This window comes from Monopterus albus, unplaced genomic scaffold (assembly GCF_001952655.1).
Source record: "Monopterus albus unplaced genomic scaffold, M_albus_1.0 scaffold253.1, whole genome shotgun sequence".
Classification (NCBI taxonomy): Eukaryota; Metazoa; Chordata; class Actinopteri; order Synbranchiformes; family Synbranchidae; genus Monopterus; species Monopterus albus.
This window is the reverse complement of record NW_018128133.1, coordinates 1,053,849-1,070,247: the sequence shown is the minus strand read 5'-3', so window position 1 is coordinate 1,070,247 and position 16,399 is coordinate 1,053,849. Positions and strand designations below refer to the sequence as shown.

Here is a 16,399-nt window from a genome sequence, read left to right as displayed (position 1 = left end):
AATAAAGAGTAGACAGATAAAAGATACCAGAAATGGTCTTGTTCAGAGTTTGAAAACTCACTGTATTTGGCTGATATTTCCAAAGAAGTCATGAGTACAAATGTGAGGTATTCTTAGCTGGTTTTAATGTCTACAACAGATTTACAAAAAGAAGAAACTATTTTCACATATTTGCATAATTCTTTAAAACAAACGTTATAGTATAGTACAGAATCCTGCTACAGTACATGATTGATTATCAGAGGAAAAACAACATAAATCAAAATAACAAAATAAAAAATCATAATAAAAATAATTAACATTGCAATAAATTTGTTCTCTGGAGCCACAAATTTACACACAAAAAAATCTATTAACTCCAAGACCAGTTGGGCAAACTAATATAAAAAGACATCAGAAAGAGTAGTTTTGCTAGTATTGCTCAGTCAGCTACCACCTTAACATTAAATAACATTAAATTAGCAAGAGGGGATCCACTGTATACAGCAAGATTTGCACAATTATACACACTTGTGTCCAACTACAACAAAGAAACTTTAATTAAAACTATCTTCACTAGCTGTGTTTCTAAAATTATTACATACACCTATGGGGGGCTTTATTCTTCAGAAATACTTCAAACTATGTGATTTATATTGGGTACAACAGGAGAAATCTGTCTTAGATTTTTAAGGTATGTCTATAATATTCTAGCTCAGAATAAGCCTCATCATAAATTGTAGCACTGAAAAAGGTTTATAATAAACAACAGATGGTGAACTATTAGGGAACTATGTAGTTTCAGATGGAATATTACCATTATAGTGCATTATGGAAGCTATGTCATTATGTTATAAGGATTTTTTTTTTATTAATCTAAGCAAGCATGCACTATAAACACCAGAATATGTTAGCAAAGTGGTGTAATTACAGCAATATGGTTAGCACCTTAGATAATTTACTTAGCACCATGCATCAGAGAGAGGATGATATCAAAGATGGGGGTTTTATTTTGCTTCCTGGATCTGCTCTCCTCTCTCCTGTGGCTCAGTTCTCCTCTAAGGACTGCCTGTACCTGTAGTCTATCTGCTGTGAGTTGGGTAGAAGAAGAGACTCCTGGTCCCATGTGATAATAATAACATCTACCCTCCTGTCTTTTATGATAAGTATTTAAGTAAAGAAAGAAATAATAAGTCTGATTTCACACTCCACCATTGCAGAGATAAAAACACTACTGAGAATGAGATCTCCATATGCTTACTCTGACCACTGATCCCTGTAACCACATGGAATTCTCCCTAATCATCAGTGGCATCCAGTTCAATGATGTATGAATAATAAATGTTTAATGCACCGACTCTCTCCACATTTGAGCGCATTAGTCTGTGGCTTCAGACCTAATTTACTGAGAGCTGAATAGGTGCTGCTGGTTTTCCCACGTTAGGAAGAAACTTTGATGCACTAGGAAATAAAGATGTGATTTCTGCTCAATTTAAGCCTGCTTCTGGAAAATTTCACATGGCAAGATCACACAGAGATGAGCACCAAAGGCAAATAAAATGGTACCCCTGAAAAATTGTTTATATACTTTTAAAACATCAAATTATCTTCTTATTTTCTATTGCACTTGAAAATTATTTCTTTACATAAGATATACATGTATGTGTTATATATAATGATCCCAATTACTTTAATTCCTATCTTCTGACAGAATTTAATTCCTGGTATTTCCAAAAAAAAAGTACACACAGTACACAGTATACAGACTGTATAGAGTTACAAAAATAAGTTATTATAATGTCCTTTGAATGACTTGGCCTTGGTCTCCCTTCACTCAGCAGTGTTCCAGAGAGACTGTGTGGCATTGAGCCTTTTCTTCTCCAAGCTGGTGAATATGTGAAGATCCTTCTTGCAGAGCTTGAAGACGCTTTTGCCATATTGAGAAGCTATTAGTGCAAGAACTTCTCTGCTCCTCTTCAGCATTTCTTTGTCCCCCCCAAGCTCCCTGTGCTTCCTCACCGTGTGTCTACAGTCCAGAGGGAGTTTGGCAGAGTGAAGCTGAATTTGTTCGTGGGTGGGTGAGCTTGTTCTCTATTGGCCAATGTCTAGCCACAAATTGGAGGAGACTGCTCCAATCTGCACAACTACATGAAGGTGTCTTCCAGGGATGATGAGCCATCCCTCTCTGCTCAGGATATTTACACTGCTGCCCTCACAGGAAGCACACGGAACCTACTTCTAGGTGGTAATTTGAACCGGGAGTGGTGTTGGGCAGGTTGTAGATGTCAACCACAGGGAGCAGGGTGGGGTCCAGGGAGTGGAACATGAAATGAGTCTGGTGCCAGCGGCCATCTTTTATCTAAAACCACAAACACATGACATGCTTTAGTCTTAAAACAATGCTATCACATTTAGGGGAACCAGTTTTATGGTCTGAAAGCCAAGAATGACAACATATTTTTACCCAGCAGGAGTCTTCTATGACTTCTGGCTCAAGCTCTCCTCCCACCTCAAACACCTCCCCGCTCCAGGCCTTAAATCGTACAGATCCCTGAGCAGCCGGCTGATCCTCAGCCAACCTCCAAACCGAGATGTTCAGGCAGTGGATGGTGATGTGCTGTACAGCCTCAGAGCTCAGCAGGTGCAGGAAGTTCATCTGGACTTGACCGGCACTGATTGTTGGCTGTTTAAACAGGCAAAAAAAGCACAGATTAACAAGGTTATTATGTGCTCATGTGTGTAACAATTATCTTTCTCTAAACTGTATGACTTTGTATCTTTAATACTTTGGATGGTGTTATTGGTTTCAGGCAAGTCTGTCCACCTCCAGTAAAGTTACAGGAGACTTCTATTGTATCTGACGAGCAGCCCAGGTTGGGGTCAATCCAATAAGTGCCTGAAAAATGTGAAGACATTTGAATTCATTAGTCCACCTAAACATAAAATGACTGTCTCTAACAAAACAGACAAACACTCGCCATCATTTAGCTTCTGTTCACAACTGTGGAGGTCCCTGCAGATGCGAGCAGGGTTGTCCGGAGTGCCCAGTGGGTTCTTCAGACTCTGGATCAGGTTACTGAGGTAGTGGAGGGTCTTAAAAATCTCTGCACCCTGGTCCAGCATTGGCAGGTCCATCATTGGCTTATTCTGGAGGACAGACAAAAAAATAAATCTATAAAACTGATTTAATGACAAAATGCAGAAATATATTGACATCATACACACTAACCTCAGTCCTGAGTGAGGTGTGTAAATGCAGAAGCACAAGATTATCTTCTTTCTACAGCAAAATAACAAACTTGTATAAAGTCTTATTTCATCAGTGCAATTGCTTCTATCTTGAGAAAACACTAATATATTTTGACTACTTTAAGTGTTACTGAATGTAATGAAAGCAGAAAACATAACATGTCTTACAACTGATGGAAGGACACCTGGGGGACCCTAAAGGGCACAAAAAGGATTCAGACAATGAATTATGCAACTCAAATATGACATTATGTATGTTTGATATTTGCTTAACCTATAAAAGTGGAAAACCTACTGGATGTCCAGGAGGACCACGACGTCCAGGAGATCCCTAATAAAGAAGAAAATCATACATGCTGGATGAGTTTATGTATTGTCAATCAAGTTTCCACAGTAAAATACAAATGACTTATAATAGAAGAAAACAATGTAATACAACCATACCTTTGGTCCTTGAAATCCCTGTTCAGAGGGAGAAAAGACATGTTTTCAGCCTGGATATAGTCATCAAATTTGCTTTACACACAGTAGACAAAGTATAAAAAGTGAAAAGCACAGATGTGGTAAGAGGTCAAGAAGACTCACAGTCTCGCCACGATTGCCTTTCTCTCCTCTAGGACCCTGTAAACAGATATACTCAGTTAGTAAACTGAAGAACAACTGCAGAGAAAAATGTTAAAGGTTTTTTTTTTTTAACTGTATAATACATACTGCACTTCCATTGGGACCAATAATTCCCACAGGGCCAACAATTCCACTTCTGCCCTGATGGGGAAAACCAGAAGAAAAACTATGAAATAGGAATATCAGAGCATTCACTAGTGTACTTTAGATCGCTATTCTACTCACCATTATACCCTGCGGCCCCTTTGGTCCCTGTATGCCCTTTGGCCCAAAGTCTCCTGGAGGCCCCTGAAAACAGTTGTGATAAATATTTATATACACACACATACACAAGTGCTTGTTTAAAGCAGTAATACTTCAAGTTAGTTTTGCAGAATGTCTTTACACACTCCTATCTCTAATGTATATACAGCTCCTCATGGAACATGAGATGCTATTAAAGGTTTCCATGTTGTAGACATTGTTTCCAGTTGTCCTAACAGATTTTGGATTTGGGCTCTGTGTAGTGATTGCATTATCACCACACATTCAAGACACTGATACATAATGCATGCTTGTGTCAAAAAGCAATTGTGTTAGTTTTAAAAACTATTCTTAAAACTGCTGCTTGTAGAACTGTTCCAGAGGGGACTATAAAGACCAGATCATTGGCAGGAAGTGAAGAGTAATTTTGTTGGCTCGCTTTAAAATGTGCTATTTGTAAATTGGATTTGGTGATGGGACAGAACAGCCTGGAATTTGGAAAGAGTTGATGACAATGTCCTAAAGCTGTCATGTTGTCAGTGTTTCCTTGCTGCATAGTCACAGACTTGGTAATGTTAGTTTCTTTGATGTATGTAAAATGGGATTATATAATTATGTAATGGTCAAACCGACTTTTTACATAAAATACACACACATGTCAAAGTAAACATGTAATTACTGTAACTCTGACAAGTTCAGGTTAGCCATGGACAGATGTTACAACATCCAGACTACACCTGAATCCTAAAACAAGCTATATTTGTAGAAATTCCCCAGTTAGAGACTGTACACTTTCTGGAACGGTGTCATTGGTTCAATTACTAAGCAGGATGTCACAAAGCAGCTGTTTAGAAATGAAACAATTGTTTTTCCAGAAAAGGGGCTTATTCTAACGAAGCCATTTGATGTTTAGTTTTCCCCTGAATTCGAAAGATAAATAATTTGTGTTGTTTTGTACCTGTCTACATACTGTAGCATATGTGCAACTGTTACTTGTGCTTGCATTCAGTCCTCTTATCACAGTGTATTTATATGCATGTTTTACAGTGAATGACCTACTTTATATTTAAACAGATCTGCGTGGCCACAGTGAGTGAACTGATATCTGTTTTTAATGGTGAACATAGGCTTTGTATTTAATAGTCCTTTGGTGGTTAAAAAAATCACGTGAGCATTGTATTTCAACAGTTACATATATGTTATATTTTGTGCACAAAGCTTGTGGAAGATGTGCTGCTGTTTGGTGTTGAGCATACCTGTGGTCCAAAAACTCCCAGAATCCCTGGAAAACCTGGTTCCCCTGTATCACCCTGAGTAAAAATTTAAACACAGCATATTAAAAAAAGAATAATGAAATCACATCTTTCAAGGTTATACTGGTGAGCTATTCCCTATATTACACATGTTTAAGTATGTGTGGTTGCTCACAGGTTGTCCTTTAGGTCCTTGGTCTCCCTGTGGCCCTGGTAGCCCCATTCTACCACTAAAGCCTTTTTTCCCTGGAGTACCACTCTGGCCATGAAGTCCCTGCTCACCCTGAATGGATGGATGAATAAATGATCAAATGACTGAGCGAGGATCACTCATATAAAGCAAGTAATTATTTCTGCATTTATCCAATACTTAAAGCAGTCATACAAATATATCTCTTGCATGACAGCACATTATATTTTAATCACTCACAAGCATGTTATTACAATTGTTTTACTTTTTGTTGTTGCATAGTTAAACTGAGCACACTATATAACATTCTATAATTCCACTATACCTTTGGTCCAATGGCACCCTGTTCTCCCGGGAGGCCTGGCACGCCAGTTTTTCCATGTGAGCCAGCTTTACCAGGAAGACCAAACTCCCCATCGTCACCATGTTCTCCCTAGATACATATTGAGAAAATGAGAGAATCGTCCCATAAGCAAACATACTAAAATGAATAAAGAATAATAATAATAATAATCATAATAATTTGTCCTGATAACAGGAGGATTTTCTCAGCATGTGGTCCCACTGTTACTTAATTCATTCATGCTCACCAGAGGATGAGACCTTTTCATTCATGTGCACTCTTTGAGCTTTGTTTTATCACTCACAGGTTATAATGTCAGCTTATAACAAAATACATGTTTTTTTTAATATATACATAGAAAGGTATTTAAATTTGCTGACTACATTCAGGGTTTCAAAGGGATAAACCATTTAGAGTTTAATTACGGTACCCTTTTTTGCCATCCGTCTCTAAGCATCACAAGTTCATCAAGTTCTTTTTGGTTTTGTCCAACACAGTTTCATTGTGTAGTATAATGAAAGCCTTTAGGGGTGTCAGCAGGACTATATTACCTTGTATAAATAAAATAAATAAGGTTAACGAACAAGTTATTATTGAGATGTCTTTGTTTGTCTTACCGGCATGCCTTTATTGCCATCCTTCCCTGGGGCCCCATCCACCCCAGCAATGCCCTCCTGCCCCTCTCGGCCCACCACACCTCTGGGACCAGGAGGGCCACCCCCACCCTGAGGAGAACAGAGGCCAAAAGATGAACATTAGTGCCTTCTTTTTCATCTGTCTTTACTTAGGTAAGTTAGCACACATGTTTTCCCCTTGCTAGGTTAATCTGTTTATTACTTTTTTAATGCCTTGTTTCCATGTATTCTAGCAAAAGGTTTTTACAGGCTGAGAGCAGGCAAAACATCTGTCTTTTATAAGTAAATGAAGCAGGTGTGGATGCACTGGAAATCATTGACTTACTTCTGGTCCTCGGGCTCCTTTTTGTCCTGTCTGTCCTTTTTTGCCTTTCTGACCCTTAAAAGATAAGAGAAATAGTGTTAAAAATAAAATTGATTTTTACTGTTGGTCAGTGCTAATGACCAACAGTAAAACATATCCAGATGTGGCGCATCCAAAACTCACTTGCATACCACTCAGTGAAGAAAGAAAATATGAGCAAGTGATGAGCACTGCAGTTACAGCAGTTCCCAAGCGAGAAGTAACCAATAAAAGCACAGTCCTTTAGTATTATTACATTATTTCAGACTGATTAATGACATCTTCACTAGATGCTTCTCTTGATCTGTGCTATATGACTGTAGCTACCTTCCTCACTTTACCAGAGACCTGATGTTGCTGTGGCCTTGCTGATAAATGTCAATAAAATAGGAGATAGAAGCATCAACCATCCTTTACTGCACACAGCAAAAACATACACGCCTTAATTTCAACATGCTTACTTGATCTCCTTTGGCCCCTTTGGGTCCTTGCCGCCCTCGAGGTCCAGGCTGTCCCTGAAATTGCCAGTTATGTTCATAAAAGTAAATAAAGACAAACTGTTTGAGCGTGGCTGCTGTCTGTTGGTGTAAACTTAATAATAGAACTGTGCATGAAAATCACAAGTTTTAACACTCACAGGTTGTCCAGGAGCTCCAGGTCTGCCTCTCTCTCCATCCACACCAACTTGACCCTGAGAAAGAGCAACAGAAACTTGATCTTATAAACATGTATATAATTTTAAGGTAATATGGATTGATGGTACTTACTTTGTACCCCAGATCTCCTGGTTCACCTCTCTCTCCTCTGTCACCTGGAGAACCCTGGTAAAGCAAGAAATAAATGAGTAAACAGCAACCTTATAGAAGACAAACAGCAGTAGAAAGGAGAAAAGTAAGTCAAGTATGGCTTACTATGTCACCTGGAGGACCAGGAGGACCTTCTACTTTCCCATCATCTCCCTGCTCACCCTGCAGATAAAGATCAAAATAATGACAATTTAGATGTTTTTCTTTTATCAGATACACAACCCTGATGTTTTAGTACACTCTACTCTTTTGAAATGTGTCCTAACAATGTTGCATAAAATATGTTGTCGTTTAGTTGTGCTCACATGGCCGATTATGATGATGTTACAGAAAAAAATCAAACCAAAACCCCATGTGTATAACATCACTTTTCTCCAGGTACTGAGGTATCAAATCACTCAAACCAAGACTGATCAGTACAAGCTGCCTATAAAGAGCGCTGCATTTTGGGATGCTTATTTTATTGCTCAGTTAAATACAGTATATTTGATGTTACTGATCTATTTTCAGCTGAGTTGTGGCCACTTCAGACTTTATAAAGATATACTGGGAACTGAGCGAATGTCTGACTTAAGATAAGGAAGATTAATAAGAGAGCAGGGTTACACATAAAGCGAACGACGTGTACCTTTTCACCTTTTGGTCCAGGAGGCCCCATGGGACCTAATGATCCCTGATGGCCCTGCAGAGACAGATACAAGAAATCATATTATGTGAAATGACTACACCAGATGCAGATAACCATACAATTCTTGTTTAATGTTTAATGCCCATAAACATGTAGATAAAAACAGATGAGTGAGCAATTAAAGGAAAAACACAACATGTCTTAGTAATTAACTCTACTGGAAGGATAAACACCATTTTTATAAAATATTTTCCCTCATTCGGTGTTTTGATGATGGTGGCACGGAGCCTGGTCTAACATGCCACTCTAAAATCTCCCATAGGTGTTCAACCGGGTTGAGATCTGCTGACTGTGAAGGCCACAGCATATGAGTCACATCATTTTGATGCTCATCAAACCATTCAGTGACCCCTCGTGCACTGTGGATGGGAGCACTGTCATCCTAGAAGAGACCATTCCCATCGGGTTTTTCCTATTATTTGTCACTCGTCTGTACTTATAATAAGGCTTCTTACATCATAACCTGCAAAACCAAGTTCACCCTGTTGACCCATTCGACCAGGAGCTCCCTACAGGGAGCAAAAGTCATGTTTTTAGTCACAGCCTTCATTAATTACAACAACAGATGGTGTTCAAAGTTATTATGCCAAGTGCTTGTGATTTCAAATGTGACTTTTGATTTTACCACATGTCCAGTAGTTCCTCTGGACCCCTTTGGGCCAACAAAACCTGGTGGTCCTGTCTTGCCCACTGGTCCAGTCTCCCCAAGGTACCCTTGGTTACCTTTGGCACCCTTAACATCCACAAAGATAAGTTACAGAATCACAGTCATGGCATTTTTGTGTCACTATGTGTACATATTTGTGGTTACAGAAGACTAAAACTGTTCAGAGATGTTTTGATGTTAATACCTTTGACCCTGGTTTGCCTCCTTCCCCACTTTTGCCAGGCTTCCCTTCTGGACCCTATAGAGGGAAAACAAGATTAAGAAACATCTTAAAGTGGAATCTGAGTGTCCATGTAAGTCACTCTACAGAAAATGTGTGTGTATGACTTTTAGCACCAGGTCTGGTAACTTACTCTGACACCAGTCAGTCCAGGGCTTCCAGGTGGACCCTCTGCTCCCTTTAGTCCAGTTTCACCTTTTTCTCCTTGGTCGCCCTCCTGACCCATGTCACCTTTTTCACCCTGAGATATACACAAAAACTAACACTGTTTAATATTTTGTACATAAAACATGCAAAACCCAGGTAAAAGCTGTCTCTGGCATAGTTTTGGAGGTGTTATCTCCACACACTAATGAAACAACATCAACATTTTAGGAAACAAATCTCACCTTGGCTCCATCTGGACCCACTGGACCACCTTCTCCCTCAAGGCCCGGCTCACCCTGTACACAAATAAATACAAATAAATAAATTAAGTTAATGAAATGAACAGTAGCACCAGCTCTTAGCAGTGCTTAATGCTGATAAACGTACTCGCTGTCCTATTAGTCCCTGCTCCCCGATGTTCCCAGCAGGTCCAATGGCTCCCTGACACACACAGACAGATATTAAACCCTGATGTAAAATTATAACATACCCAGTATTATATATATCAGGTTAAAAACTGGAACTGTGTGTTGTCTGACCTTCTCTCCTGGCTCGCCTGGCAGTCCTGGTTCCCCAGCCTTCCCTGGAGGACCCTTATTAATAAGTAAATAGTAGAGAGAAGGAAATGTTGAATGATTTTGTTCATGAATTAAGGGCTAATGACTCTTTGGCATTAGATATCAACAATATGTCAGAGATGAGTTCCGTCACATATTGTCATGACAAAGAGAGAGATAGACGATGCCCTAATGTGGGTTAATTAGTTTAATTGGACAGATTACTTCAGTGAAAGAGCATAACAAATTCACTGGGACAGGGTGCACAACAGATGTCATATTTTATCATTTAGTCTTCACAACACCCTTCGTGTGTGTGCACATGAATGTGTGCATATGCCTGAGTGTGTGTGTGCACGAGTGTGCATGTTTGCAAAGTCTCTCACCACTTGACCAATTTCTCCCAACAGTCCCACAGTCCCTGGTGGTCCAGGTGGTCCCTATAGATACCAGCAAAAATACTTTAATGACAGTCAGGTTAAAACAGATACCAAGGGTGTTTCACATGAACCCAAATCAGATTTCATTTCATAAGGGCAAAAATAGGAACAATCTGTCTACTTGATTATGGATGAGCAATGGCAAATAAGTCAGTAAACAATCTGTGCACAGTTTGGCTCTGAATGTGTCTCTAATTATGTTTGAAAAACATTGATGTGTTACCATGAATGGCTTTTTTATATCAGCACATATGAATAATAGTTGCTCCCCAGTTCACTTGCATTTATTCCAGAGAATAGTAACAATATATCTGAAGTCAACCATGTGTTCTTAAATTCATGCTGCTGATTATGAGCCCAAAGAAAATTAACAGCAGGGCTCATAACTAAATCGCCTGTCACTAAAAGCAACTGTGCAGCACAAGAAATGAGAAAATGGATACTGATTAAGAGGGGAAAGATTATTTTAACAATATTTTATATACAATGAGGGATACACACTGGGAACTTCACCTTCCCTCAGATATTAATTAAATCTTTTGTTATTGCCAACCACAGTGCAGCCGGTGTAAATGTAAGCCAAGAAGTCAACCAACTGTTAGCAAAGCACAAACTTGTGCATAACTGTTTTATTAACTATAGGCATACTTCTATGAGTACATTAGATATTGGGCTAGAAATCCATGTTTTATTTAATAGGAAACAGAAGAATATGAACCAATGATTCATTCATATAATAAAAACAAAAAGGTCATGGGTGCCTGTCTCTAATATTCATGAGCTAAAACCACCATGACAAACTGACACTTTCTATCCTGCTCGTTCTGCTTTGCAGCTCTCGTCACTGATAAACTAAAACCACAAAAGGATAGCCTTTTTTGAGGTTTTATTCATTATGGCAATACATAATCAGATCTATTTTTCCTGCAGGTGCATGAGTTCAGCATTTACTTCTTTTTCATCTTCTTTGCATGCTCACACTTCACTCTAGTCAGAACAGAACAGATTTGTGGAGGGTGTGACAATTCTGGCTGCTCTGGAGAAAATGTTTAATACAGGCAAAATGTATACCTGCTAAAATATGTCTCATAAATTACCTCCTGGCTGTGATATTTTGGAGTTAACGTCCTGAATAGAGAGAACCAGGCTGCTGTATGTTGCCAAAGAGAATCTACTAGTTAGTATGATTATGAAAGAAAAGGAAAAGTTTCATGATGGCAGGTTGACCCTGGAGAGTGGGATACCACACAAGTGAGAAAACAGAGAGACTGGAACAGACTGAGGAAGCTGAGGATATCAAGATATGTCAGGGGAAATGTAAAGATGCGAAGACGAAGAATCAATAGAAAGATGTGAAAGGATGGAGAGAGGGTCATACCGGTTCACCTGCTATTCCCTTGTCCCCTGGCGGTCCAGAGGGCCCTTGGATTCCCTGGAAGCAGAAGGGCCAGTTAGTTCAACATATACTGTATGCATTATCTCTTCAGCAGTATAGGAATATTATTTCTACAAATGAGCAGAGCGAACTCACTGGAAAACCTTTAGGCCCAGTTTCCCCTGACTCGCCGATCTTCCCCTGAAGAAACACAATGAAAAGAAAAATTTGCACGTCAGGATAAATTAGGTCAGGGTTCTTTAGCACATCATCTGTGATGCTCACAGAAGTTTAACACTGTACTTGAAAAAGAAAGTACATTAACATATACAGTAGGGCCGGATTTACTGAGGTTCTGTGCCTTATTTTATGCCTATCCTGCATTTTAATGAACACGTCTGACTATTGTACAACACAAGAAGAAACAAAAACAAAGTTGGGAGTTTGTGGCCATGACTTTACCTTGCCTTCCAGTCAGCAATGGCAAATGCACTTTTTAGATTTCACATCATTTTTTGAATATGAAACTTTTACTCTCCTTTTATGTCCCTCCGTCTCTTATCATTTATCCCTAATCTGATATACTGACACCTACTACTACTATTTTTAGTGATGGTAATGACCAAATATGGTGGTGGAGGTGCAGTTCTGTTTCAGAGGAAGAGATTAATTGCAGCCTGAATAAAGACTCAAATATCATCGATGATCCATGCATAACAGTTTGTAGTTCACTTTCATGTATGTAAATCTGGTCCACAGTCTGCAGAGCTCTCACCCAAAGTATAATATACCGTTTCTGACTTTGGGCCTACACACTGAAGGTCTCATGTATTATAGGTTTTTTAAATTATGCTGATGCCTAGCCTCTCCAGAGGAACATAAGCACCAAAAACATATGACAGGAAGGAGTACCCCAGTGATTTACCTGTTGTCCAGGGAGACCTATTTTTCCTGGAGGACCATCAGGACCCTGTGGAGAGAGGGATGAGAGATAGCTGTCTGTTGAGACATGCCAGCCTATTTTATTTTTTATGCTTCCTGAGTGTATAGAGAATATGTGTAGTTTTCTATTTTAGGAGTACAAAAGCATTCCATCTTAAAAATCTATTACAGTATATATGCTGAAGTCAGTATTTTTGCGCTATTATATGCTGATTTATGGTCCTTACTCTCGTGTCTGCACAGCTTGACTTTGTGAATGTTTCTAGTTTTATGTGTCAAGGAAAAAAATTGAAGTTTTTTACCTTCTTGCCCTCTAATCCCATCTCTCCTGTTGGACCGTCAGGCCCTATTGCTCCCTGTAACACAAGACAGCTGTCACTTCACCAACAGAGGTCACTGTATCACAGCCAGATAGCCACAAAATACAGTAAACAAACATCACTGTATAGTATGACACAAAAATATCCCTATGTCAGGGGCAACGTGTAGGTTACTATGCAAATAAACTACATAAATATGGTATTACACCATGTACGTGTGTGTAAAGGTGAATGTCTGTATTTGTGGAGAGGGACAGTTTAGAAATAGCTACAGGTCTCTCTACAGGGCATGGATTATTTTAATACTAGAATCAGGGCACAATGTCTGGGCACACACAGACAGATACTGGTTACACTTATACACACACACACACACACACACACACACTGTCAGAACGGACTGTTTAGTTTACATGGGCGGAACTGTCAAACATAATCAGTCTAAAGTGCATAAATATTAGCCAGTCCAGTGAGCAGTCAGTGGACCGGTATAGTCTATCTGCTCTACACCTGCACCCAGACAAGTTTCACATCTGCACTGTGGGAGATGCTCACTCACTGACACCAACACTGAGAAGATCCTCAGTAGCTGATAATCACCAATGATCACAACAGTAACTGGTAAACTCTGATTTCCTTTGGAGCATTTATTATTTTAAAGGGAAAATGTAATACAACATGACACAGCCACACATTCAGTCTTGTTGTGGGAATGGTAGAAGACTTGGCACAGTGGGAGTCTGGGCTGTGGAGAACACCACTAGCCGAAGTGCTATAAGCTTATTATACTGTATGTAGAGCTCGATGAGCAGTGCTAATTAACATTCCTGTCTGGGGTGCACGCTACCCACTGGTTACGTTTACATAACCTGTTTAGCCAATGTGTACAGTAAATACCTCACTCAATCAGGCCATAGAAAGGGGCTCAAATATTATGCTTCAAAGTGAATTAATTGCACAGAGCTAAATTAATTTGCACCATAAGTGTCTGACTCTTTTCAAACAAAGGCAGAAAAGAAACACCAGGGCATAATTTTCAAATAATTAAAAACATCCATTTAAATCAGCTTGATACAAACCACCAGCTGCCTAGAGGGATAATGAGATTAATATGCTCTTCAATATGGGAAACATTAACTGAGGATTTGTAGGTGAGATGTTATGAGGAGTTATTAGCATGATTAGTCAGGTTAGTGACTCCCCATGGCTGACATCCACAGGTTTGAGTCCATTAAAAATGCTTTGAATGCAAATGAAACACAGACATAGACAAACGGAGGCAATAGTGGTCCTGGCTTTAGACTGATGCCAATGTGCGGTCTCGTGTAGTTTTATTGTGTTTGATTCTATAATATTTCCATGATAGAAAATGGCCCACTGCCATGTTTCTGAGAGTGAATTCAGATGTTGGATTTCTGTCAACATTGAGAATCTGTGCCTCAAGCCAAGTAGTTAAGCATCTAAGAAGCATATGGTGCCAAAATCTTTTAAGATCTTTTGCATGGAGTCTAATTTCACACCCAGATTTTTCATTTGGGCTGCCCAAGGCCATGGAGCATTAAGAAAACCACCCTGATGAATCAAAGGAAACATTAAGTTGCCTGTCTTAACCTAGACTTTGTGTTTTGATTTTACACAAAATTCATGACCTCTTAAGTGAAATCCATTTATTTAGTGCAACTTCTATATGTCCAGGTGGACACAGGATACATGAAAAACAGTGTGTGTGTGTGTGTGTGTGTGTGTGTGGGTGAGACACCAGTCTGTTGTTGCACATGTCTGTGAGACAACCATTTCTATGTCTTCTGGCTGGCTACACAGTTTTCTAAGCTTGGACTATCCAACATAACTCATAAAGAGCAGGCAGAGTTACATGCAGCAGAAGTTGGTGATATTAGTATTAATTGAAAACGCAGCTGGAGACATGAGAGTGTGTCCAGGCCAACCCCATCGAGGCCAGTCTCTCACGGCTGCCTCGGATTAAGAAGTTCAGTGCTATTTTATCCCACTTTTCATTTGGCTCATTGGACAATAATGTTAAAAGACATATTTTAAAAACCTCTGGAAAAAAAATCATTAATTATTGCAACTAAATCCTCTTGGAACCCACTTTTAATCCCTCTGTGAAATGTGAATTCAAGTATTTGCTATATGTTGTTCCAAAGGCCCAATTTTATGAACAGCACTTAAATGATCTAACGATTTCTCAGTAGCATTTACACAGCTAAAATTCCAGCTGTTATCCCTTTGTTTTATTCGCTCACAAAATACTCTGGAGAATAATTTGATACAATGTAGTTAGCTAATTTTTATTTAATCTGCATAAGAGAGGTGAAACAGCAACATACAGTGATGTAACAGAACAGGTACAATGTGTTTGGTGTAATGCTAATGTGAAACATCTGTCCATTCAGAGCTTTCAGATATTATATGTCAAACTCAAGTTTTTACTACTGTGATGTGTTGCAAAATGACAAACAGAAGAATATAACTGTCATAAAAATTCCACCATTATCTGAAAGCCCTTGCAAATGTGTAGCACATTTAGGAAAAATACAAAACTCAGCTGTAATTCCATAGCTGTTACTAGAAAGGTTGCAGGTCTAAAGAAAGCTCTCGTGGTTTTTGTGATTGATGTTTTATGGATTTGTAGCCTTTTTCCAACACAAAGAGACTGGAACGGTTGAAAAAAGCAAATCGGCCCATAAATCCTGTTTTCCCAGCCTGCTAAACATATCTGCTTCTAGAATAGACAAAAAAGCCAGGTAACATTTTCCATGACAAATTTCAAGTAGTTGGACTGACAGCAGGTCCTTCCAATAACTAATAACCATTTAATCTTTAAAATCTTTGAATTTAAAAAAAAAAAAGAGCTGTTTGTTTTAATCACTCTTCAAGATGTTATAATAAGTGCTGACTTCTGAAAAGGATGGAAGAGATAACTGCTAAGTGATATGTATCTAGATAGTTTTGCCAAATATATGATCTGTTCTTAAATCTGGGAACTAAACTGACTACAGAACACCGGTTGACACCTAAGCTGCAAAAGCAACAGGTGCAGGATTACAAACTTACCCGCAAGCCTTTGGGTCCTCTGGTACCAACTGGCCCAATTGCTCCAGGGGGGCCCTGATGAAGGAAAGGAGGGGATAAAGTGGAAAAGAGAAGGAGGAAAAGAAAAAGGGCAGGAGAGATAAAACAAAGGTTTACACTGACAGAGCACAGACCATGGGGGGCAGCCTGACCTTGGGAACACACTATGAGGTCTGGAATCTTGTCCTTCTGTACCCCATAGTGCCATATTTATGTTTGTTTTGGTGGCTACGTTTAACCAATCGCAAAGGCACAGCACTGAGAAAAGGGGGGCAGGGGCAGCTT

The 16,399-nt window shown here is 39.2% G+C and overlaps 1 protein-coding gene across 2 annotated transcripts in view; it reads right to left on the bottom strand.

Moving 5' to 3' along the window:
• Positions 1 to 16,399, bottom strand: part of col27a1a (collagen, type XXVII, alpha 1a) — a 60,482-nt gene continuing 44,083 nt past the window's right edge. Inside the window, exons 28-61 of one of the 2 annotated variants that reach the window (XM_020621122.1) lie at positions 16,097 to 16,150; positions 13,004 to 13,057; positions 12,685 to 12,729; positions 11,916 to 11,960; positions 11,763 to 11,816; positions 10,331 to 10,384; positions 9,927 to 9,980; positions 9,775 to 9,828; positions 9,630 to 9,683; positions 9,374 to 9,481; positions 9,205 to 9,258; positions 8,979 to 9,086; positions 8,809 to 8,862; positions 8,294 to 8,347; positions 7,771 to 7,827; positions 7,627 to 7,680; positions 7,497 to 7,550; positions 7,321 to 7,374; positions 6,842 to 6,895; positions 6,499 to 6,606; positions 5,864 to 5,971; positions 5,524 to 5,631; positions 5,352 to 5,405; positions 4,078 to 4,140; positions 3,940 to 3,993; positions 3,814 to 3,849; positions 3,673 to 3,690; positions 3,524 to 3,559; positions 3,397 to 3,423; positions 3,209 to 3,259; positions 2,958 to 3,126; positions 2,766 to 2,875; positions 2,444 to 2,662; positions 1 to 2,338 (exon numbers count right to left, since the gene is read on the bottom strand). In XM_020621122.1, coding sequence (XP_020476778.1) covers positions 2,192 to 2,338; positions 2,444 to 2,662; positions 2,766 to 2,875; positions 2,958 to 3,126; positions 3,209 to 3,259; positions 3,397 to 3,423; positions 3,524 to 3,559; positions 3,673 to 3,690; positions 3,814 to 3,849; positions 3,940 to 3,993; positions 4,078 to 4,140; positions 5,352 to 5,405; positions 5,524 to 5,631; positions 5,864 to 5,971; positions 6,499 to 6,606; positions 6,842 to 6,895; positions 7,321 to 7,374; positions 7,497 to 7,550; positions 7,627 to 7,680; positions 7,771 to 7,827; positions 8,294 to 8,347; positions 8,809 to 8,862; positions 8,979 to 9,086; positions 9,205 to 9,258; positions 9,374 to 9,481; positions 9,630 to 9,683; positions 9,775 to 9,828; positions 9,927 to 9,980; positions 10,331 to 10,384; positions 11,763 to 11,816; positions 11,916 to 11,960; positions 12,685 to 12,729; positions 13,004 to 13,057; positions 16,097 to 16,150 — 2,427 coding nt within the window. In that variant the 3' untranslated portion in view covers positions 1 to 2,191. The remainder of the gene's footprint in view (positions 2,339 to 2,443; positions 2,663 to 2,765; positions 2,876 to 2,957; positions 3,127 to 3,208; positions 3,260 to 3,396; positions 3,424 to 3,523; positions 3,560 to 3,672; positions 3,691 to 3,813; positions 3,850 to 3,939; positions 3,994 to 4,077; positions 4,141 to 5,351; positions 5,406 to 5,523; positions 5,632 to 5,863; positions 5,972 to 6,498; positions 6,607 to 6,841; positions 6,896 to 7,320; positions 7,375 to 7,496; positions 7,551 to 7,626; positions 7,681 to 7,770; positions 7,828 to 8,293; positions 8,348 to 8,808; positions 8,863 to 8,978; positions 9,087 to 9,204; positions 9,259 to 9,373; positions 9,482 to 9,629; positions 9,684 to 9,774; positions 9,829 to 9,926; positions 9,981 to 10,330; positions 10,385 to 11,762; positions 11,817 to 11,915; positions 11,961 to 12,684; positions 12,730 to 13,003; positions 13,058 to 16,096; positions 16,151 to 16,399) is intronic. The other variant, XM_020621123.1, reaches the window with a different exon arrangement.